Raw genomic sequence first — 14,775 nt, 5'->3', positions numbered from 1 at the left:
TTAATGACTCTTTTACACTTCGGATTTTGAGACAGACTGGGACCTGGGACTCTTTACTGCAGGGCTCACACCTGAGAAATATCTCCTTGAGCAACAGATACAAAGAAACTATAAGGGACTGAAAATAACTGTGTGTATGTGTAGTTGGGGCAAATTATGAACAGCATACAAAAAGGAACACAAAAAGGGCACAAACCAACTGCCATTTCTGAGGCGCTGGGAACAAGGCAGGGACCTGCATATGATCCCTGCACACAGCACCAAAACGGGGGTGGGCAGATCACTTAAGCCAGCCCTCTGGTCCATCCCCACCCTCGCCCCACTTAAGGAACTAGCCTGCCCTCTGTAGAGAGCAAGGGCACCTGTTTTCTTGTTTTCACTCCAAGTAAAGCCTTGCCTGAATTCCTCATCTGGTCTCTTGTCAGTTTCTATTGATTAAAAGACAGGGAAGCCTTGCGTGCTGCAGTCCATGTGGTCCCAAAGACTCCAGACACGACTGAGTGGCTGAATAACAACAATTGATTAAAGAGTCCAAGGACCCAGGTCAGCAGCGATTTGATTATGACTTTGAGAAAGAAAATGAGAGAGAGAAAAGCTCCCCCTTTACTAGACACTTGAGGAAACATCTGCTGGAAACTATCTTGCTCAACAACCATATCTGAGTGGGATCCTCAGTACTTCTGCAGTCAGCACACAAGCTGCAAAACCCTAAGTGGCAGCCTTAGACCAGTCCAGATTCAACTTTCACTTTTCTCCCAAATCATCATGAAGTACATAATGTGGCCCAGGTCCTAGGTCCTGGGAATGCCTTGGGACATCCGAACAAACAGGACAGGACAACCTGTGGAGGTTTGCTCCTTCTCCCTAGATATCTTTCATTGAGAATGTGTCCGGACTTTTCACATTCTTCTCCCTGTGGGTGTTGACAATGCCCATAGTCATGTGGAGGGAACATCTCTTTACCTGTTTTATGATAGGCTACAGTCAATGAAGAGATTAAAGGAGGTGGCCCAGAGGAGTGGGTGCAGACGGAGAGAGCTTTTGCCAGTGTCCCCCCATGGAGCAGGGGACAGACCCCTGCAACTCCACAAGTAGGGACTGTGCCCTTGTCCCTGGCAGAGCCCACAGGTGGCAAGATCACATCACAGAATGCACAGAGGGGGCTAGCCCCTGGGTCCCAGGGTTTCCAGCCCCAGCAAAGAAATCTCATGATGTGGGTCTGGCACAGAAACAGAGGGCTCCTAGATCTCAGTCTTCTCGGGCTTAGACTCTGATGCACAAAAAATTCAAGGCCCCTCCTTTTCCAAGCGCCATATCATCCTCTTAGACTCCTGTGTTACACTAAGGAAGGAGCCCAGTTCAGACTGAAATGGAATTTCCTGCCAGCCCAGCAGACAGACTCAGACTTGAGTTTAAATCAATATAAAGACAGTAAGAAGAAACTGTGTTGCTAACTCCATTCTGAGTTTACAGAACTCCTGCTGCCCAAATAACAGACAATTATAACACAGAGCACATGGTATGAAGACAGTAGAAATGCAGAATGACATGGAAACACATGGGAGGAACACAAGCCTGACCTGGGGTGCCTGGTGGAGAGAGAAGAGCCTGCACAGGAAGTGATTCCAGAGTCTGGAAGGTTGAGTTGAAGCTAGCCAGGAGAAAGAGTTAGGGAGGGGAAAGCATTCTAGACAGAGGGAACAGCATAGGCGAAGGCTTAGAGATGAAACAGAACATGACACATTAGTGGACTTCAACTAGGTCTAGCCAGACACTTGCATTTGCTTTTCCAGTTTTGTTTTTCCATCCTTCTCATGTTCTGGTTCTTGGATAGGGAGTGGGTAGCAGAAGACACACTGAGGAGTCTCAAGTCCCTTCTTCCCTCCTCCAATCACAGCCTAGTCTCAACCATTTCATTTTCCCTAAAGTGTATCTGAATGACAATTCCTTGTTTTTTTTTTTTTTTTTTTTTTGGCTGAGTGGCTTGTGGGATCTTAATTCCCTGATCAGAGATCAAACCTTTGCCCCCTGCAGTGGAAGCACAGAGTCTCAACCACTGGATGGCCAGGGAAGCCCTTGGATGATAATACTTTAAATGATTATCTCCACCATGGGTGTGGAATTTTAGCAGGTATCCTGTGCAGGTATCCTATGACACGTAGGGTTTCTTTCCTATAGAGACATTAATGTGAGAGGAAGTAAAAGGAAAAAAATAAAGAAGAAAATGGAGGAGACAGCTGGGAAAAGGCAGAAATACCCGCAAAGCAGCAGTGAGGATGCAAGTAGAAACAGTTAAAGGGAAGGCGCACAGAGCTCTGGGAGAAGGCGTGGGTCTCGCCACCACACCACTGAGACCTAGTGGTCTGAGTAACACCGTGACCCTGCACGACTCGCATAATTGTTCTCAGCCTCAGGCTCTTCCCCTGTAACACGAGGGGGTCCAGGTGGCTGGTTTCCACACCCAGCTGATCAGTGTTACTCTGGTCCAGGTTTGGGAATGACTCCCTTTGAGAATCTGCGCCTCAGAGGGTGATGGGATGAACAGGAAAATACGGGCTGCCAACAACAAGTGTTTGGAGGCCCAAAGGCTCTTGCTTTGGTCTGAAATCTCTGAGAATAAATGAAATTTAAGATGAGAAGGGCAAGGAGAATTTAATTTTTGTCGTTGTTGTTTTCAGAAACACAACAGCAGAGCGAGAAGGCAATCCAGCAAGGCAATGGGTTTCAATTCAGTTCAGTTCAGTCACTCAGTCATGTCCGACTCTTTGCGACCCCATGAACCGCTGCACACCAGGCCTCCCTGTCCATCACCAACTCCCGGAGTTTACCCAAACCCATGTCCACTGCCTCGGTGATACCATCCAACCATCTCATCCTCTGTTGTCCCCTTCGCTTGCCCTCAATCTTTCCCAGCATCGGGGTCTTTTCCAGTGAATCAGCTCTTCCCATCAGGTGGCCAAAATGTTGGAGTTTCAGCTGCAACATCAGTCCTTCCAATGAACACCCAGGACTGATCTCCTTCAGAATGGACTGGTTGGATCTCCTTGCAGTCCAAGGGACGCTCTAGAGTCTGCTCCAACACCACAGTTCAAAAGCATCAATTCTTCAGTGCTCACCTTTCTTTACAGTCCAACTCTCACATCCATACATGACTACTGGAAAAACCATAGCCTTGACTAGATGGACCTTTGTTGGAAAAGTAATGTCTCTGCTTTTTAATATGCTATCTAGGTTGGTCATAACCTTCCTTCCAAGGAACAAACACCTTTTAATTTCATGGCTGCAATCACCATCTGCAGTGATTTTGGAGCCCCAAAATATAAAGTCAGCCACTGTTTCCCCATGTTGCCATGAAGTGATGGGACTGGATGCCATGATCTTAGTTTTCTGAATGTTGAGCTTTAAGCCAACTTTTTCACTCTCCTCTTTCACTTTCATCAAGAGGCTCTTTAGTTCTTCTTCACTTTCTGCCATAAGGGTGGTGTCATCTGCATATCTGAGGTTATTGATATTTCTCCCGGCAATCTTGATTCCAGCTTGTGCTTCCTCCAGCCCAGCGTTTCTCATGAGGTACTCTGCATATAAGTTAAATAAGCAGGGTGACAATATACAGCCTTGACGTACTCCTTTTCCTATTTGAAACCAGTCTGTTGTTCCATGTCCAGTTCTAACTGCTGCTTCTTGACCTGCATAGAGATTTCTCAAGAGGCAGGTCAGGTGGTCTGGTATTCTCGTCTCCTTCAGAATTTTCCAGTTTACTGTGATCCACACAGTCAAAGGCTTTGGCATAGTCAATAAAGCAGAAATAGATGTTTTTCTGGAACTCTCTTGCTTTTTCCATGATCCAGCGGATGTTGGCCATTTGATCTCTGGTTCCTCTACCTTTTCTAACATCAGCTTGAACATCTGGAAGTTCACGGTTCACATATAACTGAAGCTTGGCTTGGAGAATTTTGAGCATTATTTTGCTAGCATGTGAGATGAGTGCAAATGTGTGGCGGTTTGAGCATTCTTTGGCTTTGCCTTTCTTTGGGATTGGAATGAAAACTGACTTCTCCAGTCAGGTGGTGAATGCTCACTTTTCCAAATTTGCTGGCGTACTGAGTGCAGCACTTTCACAGCATCATCTTTTAGGATTTTAAATAGCTCAGCTGGAATTCCATCACCTCCACTAGCTTTGTTCATAGTGATGCTTCCTAAGGCCCACTTGACTTCACATTCCAGGATGTTTGGCTCTAGGTGAGTGATCACACCATCGTGATTATTTGGATCATGAAGATCTTTTTTGTATAGTTCTCCTGTGTATTCTTGCCACCTCTTCTTAATATCTTCTGCTTCTGTTAGGTCCATACCATTTCTGTCCTTTATTGAGCCCATCTGTGCAAGAAATGTTCCCTTGGTATCTCTAATAGTCTTGAAGAGATCTCTAGTCTTTCATATTCTATTATTTTCCTCTATTTCTTTGCACTGATCACTGAAGAAAGCTTTCTTATCTCTCCTTGCTATTCTTTGGAACTCTGCATTCAAATGGGTATATCTTTCCTTTTCTTCTTTGCTTTTCCCTTCTCTTCTTTTCACAGCTATTTGTAAGGCCTCCCCAGACAGCCATTTGGCTTTTTTGCATTTCTTTTTCTTGGGGATGGTCTTGCTCCTTGTCTCCTGTACAATGTCACAAACCTCCATCCATAGTTCATCAAGCCCTCTGTCTATCAGATCTAGTCCCTTAAATCTATCTCTCACTTCCACTGTATAATCATAAGGGATTTGATTTAGGTCATATCTGAATGGTCTAGTGGTTTTCCCCACTTTCTTCAATTTAAGTCTGAATTTGGCAATAAAGAGTTCATGATCTGAGCCACAGTCAGCTCCTGGTCTTGTTTTTGCTAACTGTATAGAGCTTCTCCATCTTTGGCTGCAAAGAATATAATCAATCTGATTTCAGTGTTGACCATCTGGTGATGTCCATGTGTAGAGTCTTCTCTTGTGTTGTTGGAAGAGGGTGTTTGCTATGACCAGTGCATTCTCTTGGCAAAACTCTATTAGCCTTTGTCCTGCTTCATTCTGTACTCCAAGGCCAAATTTGCCTGTTACTCCAGGTGTTTCTTGACTTCCTACTTTTGCATTCCAGTCCCCTATAATGAAAAGGACATCTTTTTCGGGTGTTAGTTCTAAATGGTCTTGTAGGTCTTCATAGAACCGTTCAACTTCAGCTTCTTCAGCATAACTGGTTGGGGCACAGACTTGGATTACGGTGATACTGAATGGTTTGCCTTGGAAACAGAAATCATTCTGTCTTTTTTGAGATTGCACCCAAGTACTGCATTTTGGACTCTTTGTTCAGTATGATGGCTACTCTATTTCTTCTAAGGGATTCCTGCCCACAGTAGTAGATATAATGGTCATCTGAGTTAAATTCACCCATTCCAGTCCATTTTAGTTTGCTGAATGTCGACGTTCACTCTTGCTATCTCCTGTTTGACCACTTCCAATTTGCCTTGATTCATGGACCTAACATTCCAGGTTCCTTTGCAATATTGCTCTTTATAGCATAGGAACTTGCTTCTATCACCAGTCACATCCACAATGGGTTTAGAACTAGTCTTTGAAGCACTTTGAGGTCTTTTATTATTATTATTATTATTTTAATTTACTTATTTGGCTGCATCAGGTCTTAGTTGTGGCAAACGGGATCTTTCATTGTGGGGTGGGGGTTCTCCAGTTGCAGCTCATGGGCTCAATAGTTACAGCAAGTGGGCTTAAGTGCCTCTTGGCATGTGGGATCTTAGTTCCCCAGCCAGGGATCAAACTTGCACCCCCTACATTGGAAAGCAGATTCTTAACCACTGGACCACCAGGGAAGTTCCATTTTTGTTTCTGTTTTTTATTATTTTCATTCAAATGGTTGGAACTGTATCAGCCTCTGACTTGGACCAGGCTAGGGATGATGTTCTTCCTCACATGTTAGGGTCAAATCCACCCACAGACCCAGAACCAGGCCCGAGGTGGCCCCCTTCATGTTTGTTCTCCCAGGCTCATGTTGTGTACCCAAAGATTATCTGGAAGAGGGCTGATCCTGGTTATTTGAGACCAGTCTAGCAGTAAGCATTTGTCCTAAAGTATTTTCTTAGAGCTCTTGGACCCACATGTTGACAATATTATTAAGTATAAAATAAAATTATTACTTTGAAGCTTTAAAATGTTTATTTTTACAGGCCCCAGGTAACAGCAGGCTGGGCCCCCAGACACGGTTCTGATATCAGACAAGACAAGGGCACAAAGGAGCTGACACAAAAGGAAGGACCACGTGAGCTCCAAGGTGGCAAGGCCAGCAGGTCAGCGAGGGGCCAGTGGGGCCCAAAACTCTCCCAAAACTGCCTCCACTCTCCTGGATCAGTGACTCTACACGAGGCAGTGCATGCTAAATTGCTTCAGTCATGTCCAATTCTTTGCAACCCTTATGGACCATAGCCCATGAGGCTCCTTTGTCAATGGGATTCTTCAGGCAAGAATACTGCAGTGGGTTGCCATTTCCTTCTCCAGGGGATCTTCCCAACCTAGGGATCGAACCCCATCTCTTACATATCCTGCACTGGCAGGCAGGTTCTTTACCACTAGCACCCCACACAAAGCAGAGATCACCCCAAATGAGCTGGTAACTGACCAAAGTGGATTTCACTGCTGGCAGCGAGAAGATGTTTCATGCATATGAGCATCTCCTGGGGAGCTCCTCAGAAGGCATGAGTGGAACCCAATGGTGAACTGATGCCACTGGGCAGCTGGAGGGACGCCCAGCCTGGCTCCCAGAGCCCCAGGGGGGAGCAAGCGAGGCTGTCACTTACTTCTCTGAGCCTCAAAATCCCAATCTTCACTATTCAGGGGTGAACAGAGAGCCTCCACATGCTCTTCCAGCTTTTTAAGTCCATGAGTGGGGACTTCCCTGGTGGTCCAGGGGTTAAGACTCCACATTCCCAATGTAGGGGGCACGGGTTCGATCTCTAGTTGGGGAACTAGGATCCTGCATGGCACAGACAAAATAAATAAATATTCTACATATATGTATATAATTTTTTTTAAGTCCATGAGTAGTAAGAAGTACAGGCCCCACAGGGAAAGGAGCATCTTCAGGTGAAGGTCACAGGAAGCCCAGTTACAATTACAGCTCCCTCTTATACAGTGCCCCCCGGGGCTGCCTGGTTTACACAGAGTCCCAGTTCATTCTCAGAGCCACTCTGAGAAAGGACCATGCCTCTCCTTTATCCATACTGAGTGCCCAAAGTCACAGGGCAAAGGAAGAGCCAGAATTTGGATCTGGGACTTTCTGACTTCAAAATCTGCCTGTTTTCCACTACCTTCAGGGTGCCAGAAGTGGTCCATGCACTGACCACCTGATGACACGCTTTCCTGGGGGGAGGGGGAGGGGGAATCTCTGTGCCCAGAATTTCCCTTCTTATAAGGGTACCAGTCACATTGCATGAGAGCCCACTCTAATGACTTCATTTTGACTGCTTCTGTAAAGACTCTATTCCCAAATAAAGTCATATTCTAAGTTATTGGGGGTTCAGATGCCAACAAAATTTGCGGACTGCAGAGAAGAGTTCAACCTGTAACAATTCACTCTCGGGCCCTCAAATTCATGGCCTTCCCATGTGCAAAATGCACTTACCCAACATTCCCCGAAGCGGTCATCATTCCAGCATCAACTCTAAATGCAAAATCCCATCTACCCACCATCCACTCAAAGGCCCAGCTCTCATCAGCTTCCAGATGAGAATTCCCAGGAGGCCTGGAGCCTGTGGACTGCAGCCGGCAGCCTCTCCACCAGGAATGACGGAGGAGAGCTGCCCAACACAGAAACACAGACACGGGTGAGTTGCCCAAGAGGGGCCTGGTCATGTCCAGACATCTCCCCTTATGAATCACATTAGATAAGGGCCAAAAGTTCCTCGAGACAGTTTTTCAGAGGAAGTTCAAAGATCTCCCCTAAAGATGTTCTTTCAGGGAAACAAAGAGGAAAGCGTGTCACAGCTTACTGGCTTTCTCAGTTCTCAGGAGCCAAGAGAGTGAGGCCTCTTATGCTTCTTAGGGAAGAATTAAAGGCAATTCTTTGAACCTGTGATATCAGAGTTAATTTATTTTTCCTTTGTTATTATTTTCGTACCTAAGCTTTTTTTTTGACCTACAGCTGTTTTCACTCCTGAGTCTAAAGAAGCCCTAGAGCCCTAACCGTATTGGGGATTACAGAAGCTCTCAGGGTAGGAGAGCTGTGTAATCTTCTTCCCCGTCTTAGGCAGCAGCCCTGCTCTGTCATCCTTGGACCTCAAAGCAGGGGCTGAACAAGCTGAGAAAGAGCCAGGGATCAAGAAGGTGTGCCTCCGGATGGTGGCCAAGCTGAGGGGGTCCAATCAAAGAGGGCAAGGGAAGCGAGAGGAGAGGAAGAGATGAACCAAGGGACGGAAGAGGAGACACAGACAAGGGGAAAACACTTGGGTAGAGAGAAGAAAACTTAGAGGCACGGTGAGAAAGGGAAAGAAATGAAGTGGGCATTGGAAAAACCCATAGGAAGGGGAAGGAAAAAAGAAGGAAGGAAAACCGCAGCCTGTCACCACTTTCTGGTGGATGTGGAGGAACCAGCCCTGGTTTAGTGCTACTGGTGTTTGCCAGAAGGACAGGGTGCCACCTCAGACCCATCCAAGCCAGGAAGGCTCAGAGGGGTGCAAGAGAGGTGGGAGGCCACCCAAGGGGCTGTGCTGAGCCAGTCTCTAGGGCCAGGGCTCCCAGAGAGCAGCTCCACTGTGCAGTACAAACAAGATCCAGAGAACGAGCAAAGGCAGAATGTAAACTGATGTGCTGTGGCCCAGGGCACTTAACTCACTGCAACGAAGCAATGAACTCTTCTACCTCCCCAACTCCCTTGACTTTCAAAGCCTCCTTCTTTCTCTCCTTAATATCTGTATGAACGCAAACCAGATTTTATTCACATTCTGCAGGCAATTCTGACTCATTCCTTGTTGGACGGTTTATTAGTGGTAGAGATAGAGACTGACTATATTGTAACCAGCATGACTATTTTCCTTCCACTATAAATTTTTTTAGTGTAAAGAGTTGTTTTTTAAATTAAGATCATACAGTATAATACTATTCACCTTTGTTATATGCATGTGGCTATACAAAGATTTTTATTATTTTTCAACTTTACAAGGTGAACCCAGTTAACACATCTAACTCAATGAATCAGTTTCTAAGATGCCAACATGGGAAGAGCTTTTGCTGCCCACAGTTTGAGGCATTGTGCAGTTGCTAAGTTGTGCATGGTTCTTTGAAACCCTATGGATTGTAGCACGCCAGGCTTCCCTGTCCTTCAACATCTCCCAGAGTTTGCTCAAACTCTTGTCCATTGAGTCGGTGATGCCATCTTACCATCTCATCCTCTGTCATCCCCTTCTCCTCCTGCCTTCAATCTTTCCCAGCATCAGGGGCTTTTCCAATGAGTCAGCTCTTAGCATGAGGTAGCCAAAGTATTGGAGCTGCAGCTTCAGCATCAATCCTTCCAGTGAATATTCAGGGTTGATTTTCTTTAGAATTGACTGGCTTGATCTCCCTGCAGTCCAAGGGACTCTCAAGAGTCTTCTCCAACACTACAGTTCAAAAGCATCAATTCTTCAGCGCTCAGCCTTCTTTATGGTCCAACTCTCACATCCGTACATGACTACTGGAAAAACCATAACTTTGACTATAGGGACCTTTGTTGGCAAAGTAACGTCTCTGCTTTTTAATATGCTAAGTTCGTCATAGTTTGAGGCATAGGTAGTTACATTTTATATTTTCCATTCATTTGCCTACAAAGGTCTGTATAGTCAAAGCTATGGTTTTTCCAGTAGTCATGTACGGATGTTAAGAACTGTACAATAAAAAAGGTTGAGCACCAAAGAATTGATCCCCACAAACTGTGGTGCGGGAGAAGACTCCTGAGAGTCCCTTGAACTGCAGGGAGATCAAACCAGTCAATCCTAAAGAAAATCAACCCTGAATATTCACTGGAAGGACTGATGCTGAAGCTGAAGCTCCAATACTTTCACCACCTGATGGGAAGAACCAAATCATTGGAAAAGACCCTGATGCTGGGAAAGATTGAAGGCAGGAGGAGAAGGAGACGACAGAAGATGAGATGGTGAGATGGTAGGATGGCATCACCGACTCAATGGACACGAGTGTGATCAAACTCTGGGAGACGCTGAAGGACAGGGAAGCCTGGTGTGCTGCAGTTCATGGGGTTGCAGAGTCGGACATGACTGAGCGACTGAACAACAATTCATTTACTGAGATGGTAAGTATTTAGCCAAGGCTTACTATGTGCTGTGTATGGGCCCGGGTGTTGGAGATAAACTGTCGAGGCTTCTGTCTCAGAACTCATAGTTTAATGGGGGAGAAAGACAATGGTGAAATTTCACAGCTAGAAACGGTGACAAGCACTGGAAGGGTGCACCAAGAGTGTGTAACATGGAGCCAGATCTATATCCATTTTGATCTGAAATCTGAATGGTAAGCAGGAGATAACTGGAGTCGGGTGATGAGCAGACAGGAGAAGGAAATGGCAACCCACTCCAGTATTCTTGCCTGGAGAACCCCATGGACGGAGGAGCTTTGTGGGCTACAGTCCACGGGTCGCAAAGAGTCGGACACGACTGAGCGACTTCACTTTCACTTCTATGGGCAAAGGCCAGAAGGCAGGTGGTCCAGGGCTCTCAAGGAAACAGAGGAGGTGGCATGGCTGCAACGCAGAGAGACAGAGCAGGCTCACCAACTGAAGGGAGACCTAGAGGTCCATGTACGGAGTACACTGTTTAAAAGGACTGAGATAGATGGGAAAGTCAGCTCAGGTTTCTAAGTAGAGGAAGGACAGGTCTGAGTTGATATTAAAAGGTCACTCTAGCCACTTTTAGGTGATCAGGTTGGTAGAAAGCAAGAGTGGGTGTGGAAACACAAGTTGGGAGGTCAGTGCAGGAAATTAGGTGAGAGAGCATGGTAACTGGGTTTGGGGTAGAGACGGGAAAATTCCATTTAACAAGTTCTACATTATCACCACTTGTGGCTTCACTACAGAAATGAAAGGGGCAAGTGGGTGTGTCCTGGTGGTTTTAGAAATGAAATGAGATGTCAGAAAGAAGTCATTTTTAAATCTTTCTTTTTAATGGAAGAACTCTATCTAATTGATAGAATTCCAGAGTGGGAATGGACATGAGGGTACATTCAGATGCCTGAAGATGTTCTCAAGCATCTCTGAAGTGACAGAGACATCTCTACTTAGGAGGGCTCCCCATTCTTTGTAGGAAGCCAAAAAGAGTCCACTATAAGTTTAGGTTCTACCTTTTAAAAGTCAAGAGACAGGTTTATACCGAATGACATCCTTGGCTCTCTCGTCCTACCACACGCGCTGGGATTTCCAAGCCCCTTTGTTTCCGGTTGTATGCTTCCATCTTGGCTGGGCCACACAGACTAAGGACCATGACTGAAACTCTAGATCCTGCGATGCTATTGCTGCCATCTAAGATCCCACTAGTTGCCCCGGTGGCCTCATCATACTTTTGACTCACTGACGCTTTTATACGTGATGCTGTGTCCCAGCCCCCACCTTCTCCGGTGCCACTGACTCAGGGGGAGTGGGGGGCCCAAGCAGACTTCCTATATATCCCCATTCAGTGGGTTCCTATAAAGATATTTTTGAATCTCCCTCACCATCATCATTTAATAAGATCTGAAACCACCATTCATAAAATCTAGCTTAACATCTCTTGTACCTAGTCAGTTAGGTTTTCAGATGAGGAGGTGGATGTGGAGGTGAGAGTTGGGGGGCAGGGGCAGAATTTCTCCCTTAATTTCCTCTTGTTTTTTCAAACAATGAAAATGAGGGAGGAGGATATCCAAACATTTATTTTCCATTTCTTATGGATAAAGTGTTTACCATTCCCCACATGAAGAAGAATTTAGATCTTCCTTTAAGATCTCCAGGAAGCCCTCCCAGACCCAGCACATCACAATGCCAATTTAGTGATCTCCTGACTCACCTCCAGGTACTTTCTGTCTCCTCCTAACTGCTCAAGCCCCAAGTGAACAATGAAACAGTCAAGCTCCCACGCTGCCCAAGAAATAAAACAGGAAACACGTCTTTAAGCAGCTCCATATACCTGGGTTTCTCCCTAACCTTTCCTGCCTCAACAAAACTAGAAACAGCCCCAGTGTGCTCTGGGGGATACATCATTCATTCATTTGGGTATTCAACAAACATTCATTGAGGATTAGCCAAGGTTATGGGAGAGGAAGGACAGAGAATTCTCGAAGGTGAAGTCTGAGAAAGATTCTAAATTTAAGTGAGATTAACAGCTAGATCCTGACCTCAGGTACAACACAGTGTTTTACGGTTCTTAACTTCAAGTCAGATGGAAGAAAAGGATGGACTCTGGCTTCAGGTACAAACAATGTTTAAAGATAAGGACAGAACTAGCGGCCGTTCTAATCTAAGGCCTCTACAGGTGGGATCCCACAGGTGGGATCCACCGCTTGGTTTTGCGGTTTACGAAAGAGCTCCAAGAGCCAATATTTAGAACCCAAAGCATTTAATAAAAGTGAAACGAGGAGAGAGGAGGAGAAATGAAAAAGCACGTGAGTGGGGAGAAAGAACGAGCTCGGGAGGAAGAAAAGCACCCCCACCCACCCCTTGCGCTCTCCTCTGCCTGAGAGGTTTGAGAGGCTTGTTTCAACCTGGCACCCTGGGTCCAGAACAAAGCGGCTGGGACCACAGAGTGGGAAGAGGAAAGGGGAGTCTCAGGCATCCGAGGGGTTGACGAGGGCTGCGGGGGGCGCAGGAGGCGGGTGCCACCAGCAGCCGCTCCCTCGGGGCCCGGGCGCCTCCGCCGTCTCCTGATCCGACCTGAGCGACCCTGGGTGGGGCGCCGCGGTACAGGGTGGTCCCAGGTCGCCCCTCAGGGCTCGCAGGGAGCTCGGCCCCGACAACCCTGCCGCAGCCGCTGGCGCCTCCAGATCTCGAGACCCGCGGTCCCCGCTCCGGTGAGGGCGCGGCGCGGTGTCACCTTACCTGCGCGCAGAGGGTCGTCCGGAGAAGCCATGGGGGCGGGGTGGGGCCGACGGGCGCCCGAGGGGCCTGAGCGGCCTCCGGGACTGGGGAGGAGAGCCGGGTGCTGAGCCAGGGAGCCCTGCAATTCCGACGCGCGGGGAGCAAATCTCAGTGGCTCCGCGCGCCCCTCCTCCTCCAGCGCCTCCTCCGTCTCCTCCTCCCTCTCTCCGCAGCTCTTCCCCGCGCTCACTTCCTGCTTGGCAATTAGCAAAGCCCCTGCCCGCGCGTCCCGACCCCCCCCTCAATTCTCCGGAGGCGCGGCGGGAACCCGGGTCCCACAGGCCGGGGCGTGGGGAGGAGTCCCCGGCTGCCCGGGACTCCCAGCGCCCGCCACGGGCTCCCTTCCAGTCCCGCGTCCGGGTCCCCCCGGCAGGTCCCGCCGCGGAGCTCGCGTGTCTGCTGCCCGGCACCGGCGGAGAAGCAATTATTAATTAGCCTTAAAACCTGGCTGCAGTCACGGGTCGCCCTACGGGCTCCTCATCTTGCCCTGAATCAGGACGCAACTTTCCTCCGCGCACAGGCCTGGGCTGAGATGCCTGGCGGCGATCTGATATTTAAACCATTTCCTGATCTTTAGGCAGAGAACGCCGCTGCATGATGGCACACGCTAATAATTTCTGTTTTGATTTTTCTTTGGCATTGGTTATTGCGTGACCTCCAGGTTAAGAGCAACACAAAAGGAGTGAAAAGAAGAAGCCTGATACACGGTCGCACAGCCTCGCTAGAAAAATAGCTTAGCACTCCCTTAGAAATGCCGAATCGGTTCTTTAGTAAACGAAAGTCTAAATACAACTTCTGAACTTAAATGTTATTTCCACCCCCGCCCCCCTCGCCCCCGACCGGCAGCTCTTAAATCTACATTTCAGTATATCCCCCCAGAAGTGAATTTCAAGTTTTTGTCTCAAAACTGGGGGTAGCACACGGTACCCCAAAGGCCGAGACTGGCCTTTGTGTTTGGAAGATTGTGTATGGGTATTTTTGTATTAAAAAATATTTAAAAGCAAAAAAAAAAAGGTCTTTTAAAATTTTAATTTTCATTTCATTTTATTCCAGTTACGTGCGCACGACTGGAATCGTTTACTAAGAATATATATGATGGTTATATTTTAACTAAATCTAGCATCAATCATAAATCTTTTATTATACAGTGGTTACAGGTAATTTAAAAGGAATCTCTTAAGGGTTTAAAATAATCTGTCTTTCTTCGCAGGTAAGAATTGAAAGGTAGAAATTAACTGGAAAGAGATAACTAATAGCTTTTAGTCAATTTATCAGAAAGGTTTTAGCCTCTAGCTAAAACCCAGCTCTAAAAATGTGGGAAAGCAAAAAGTATCTATCATACATACCTTCTTGGCGACCAGAGGCCTGCTTAGTGCCTCTCCCCATCTGTTTAGTGGTCCTGAGGCCCATGGCACTCTCCAGATCGTTGCCTTATTCTCTAGAATATGCCATGGGAGGAACTAGAGGCTCAGAGAAGAGGGTCACGCTGAGTGTGGACCTTCTGATGGAGAGCTTGCTGGGGAATTTGTGGGTGGGAGGATGAACTTCCTTTTGGTCTGCCTTCTGATAGGAAGGGAAATTTTTTTAAAGGGTGTTTTAGCATCCATTCTGAGGTTTGGTTTGTGGTTCTTTACTTCTCATGAAGG

General features: G+C 46.9%; 1 protein-coding gene across 1 annotated transcript in view; it reads right to left on the bottom strand.

The window, feature by feature from the left end:
• The window catches only part of EDARADD (EDAR associated via death domain), a 65,698-nt gene extending 51,159 nt beyond the window's left edge, over positions 1 to 14,539 (bottom strand). The window contains exons 1-2 of the mRNA XM_055584490.1: positions 14,476 to 14,539; positions 13,091 to 13,369 (exon numbers count right to left, since the gene is read on the bottom strand). Of these exons, the coding sequence (XP_055440465.1) occupies positions 13,091 to 13,369; positions 14,476 to 14,539 (343 nt within the window). The remainder of the gene's footprint in view (positions 1 to 13,090; positions 13,370 to 14,475) is intronic.
• Between the last annotated feature and the right edge of the window lie 236 nt (positions 14,540 to 14,775).

This window comes from Bubalus kerabau, chromosome 1 (assembly GCF_029407905.1).
Source record: "Bubalus kerabau isolate K-KA32 ecotype Philippines breed swamp buffalo chromosome 1, PCC_UOA_SB_1v2, whole genome shotgun sequence".
Lineage (NCBI taxonomy): Eukaryota > Metazoa > Chordata > Mammalia > Artiodactyla > Bovidae > Bubalus > Bubalus kerabau.
This window is presented reverse-complemented; position numbering and strand designations above follow the sequence as displayed.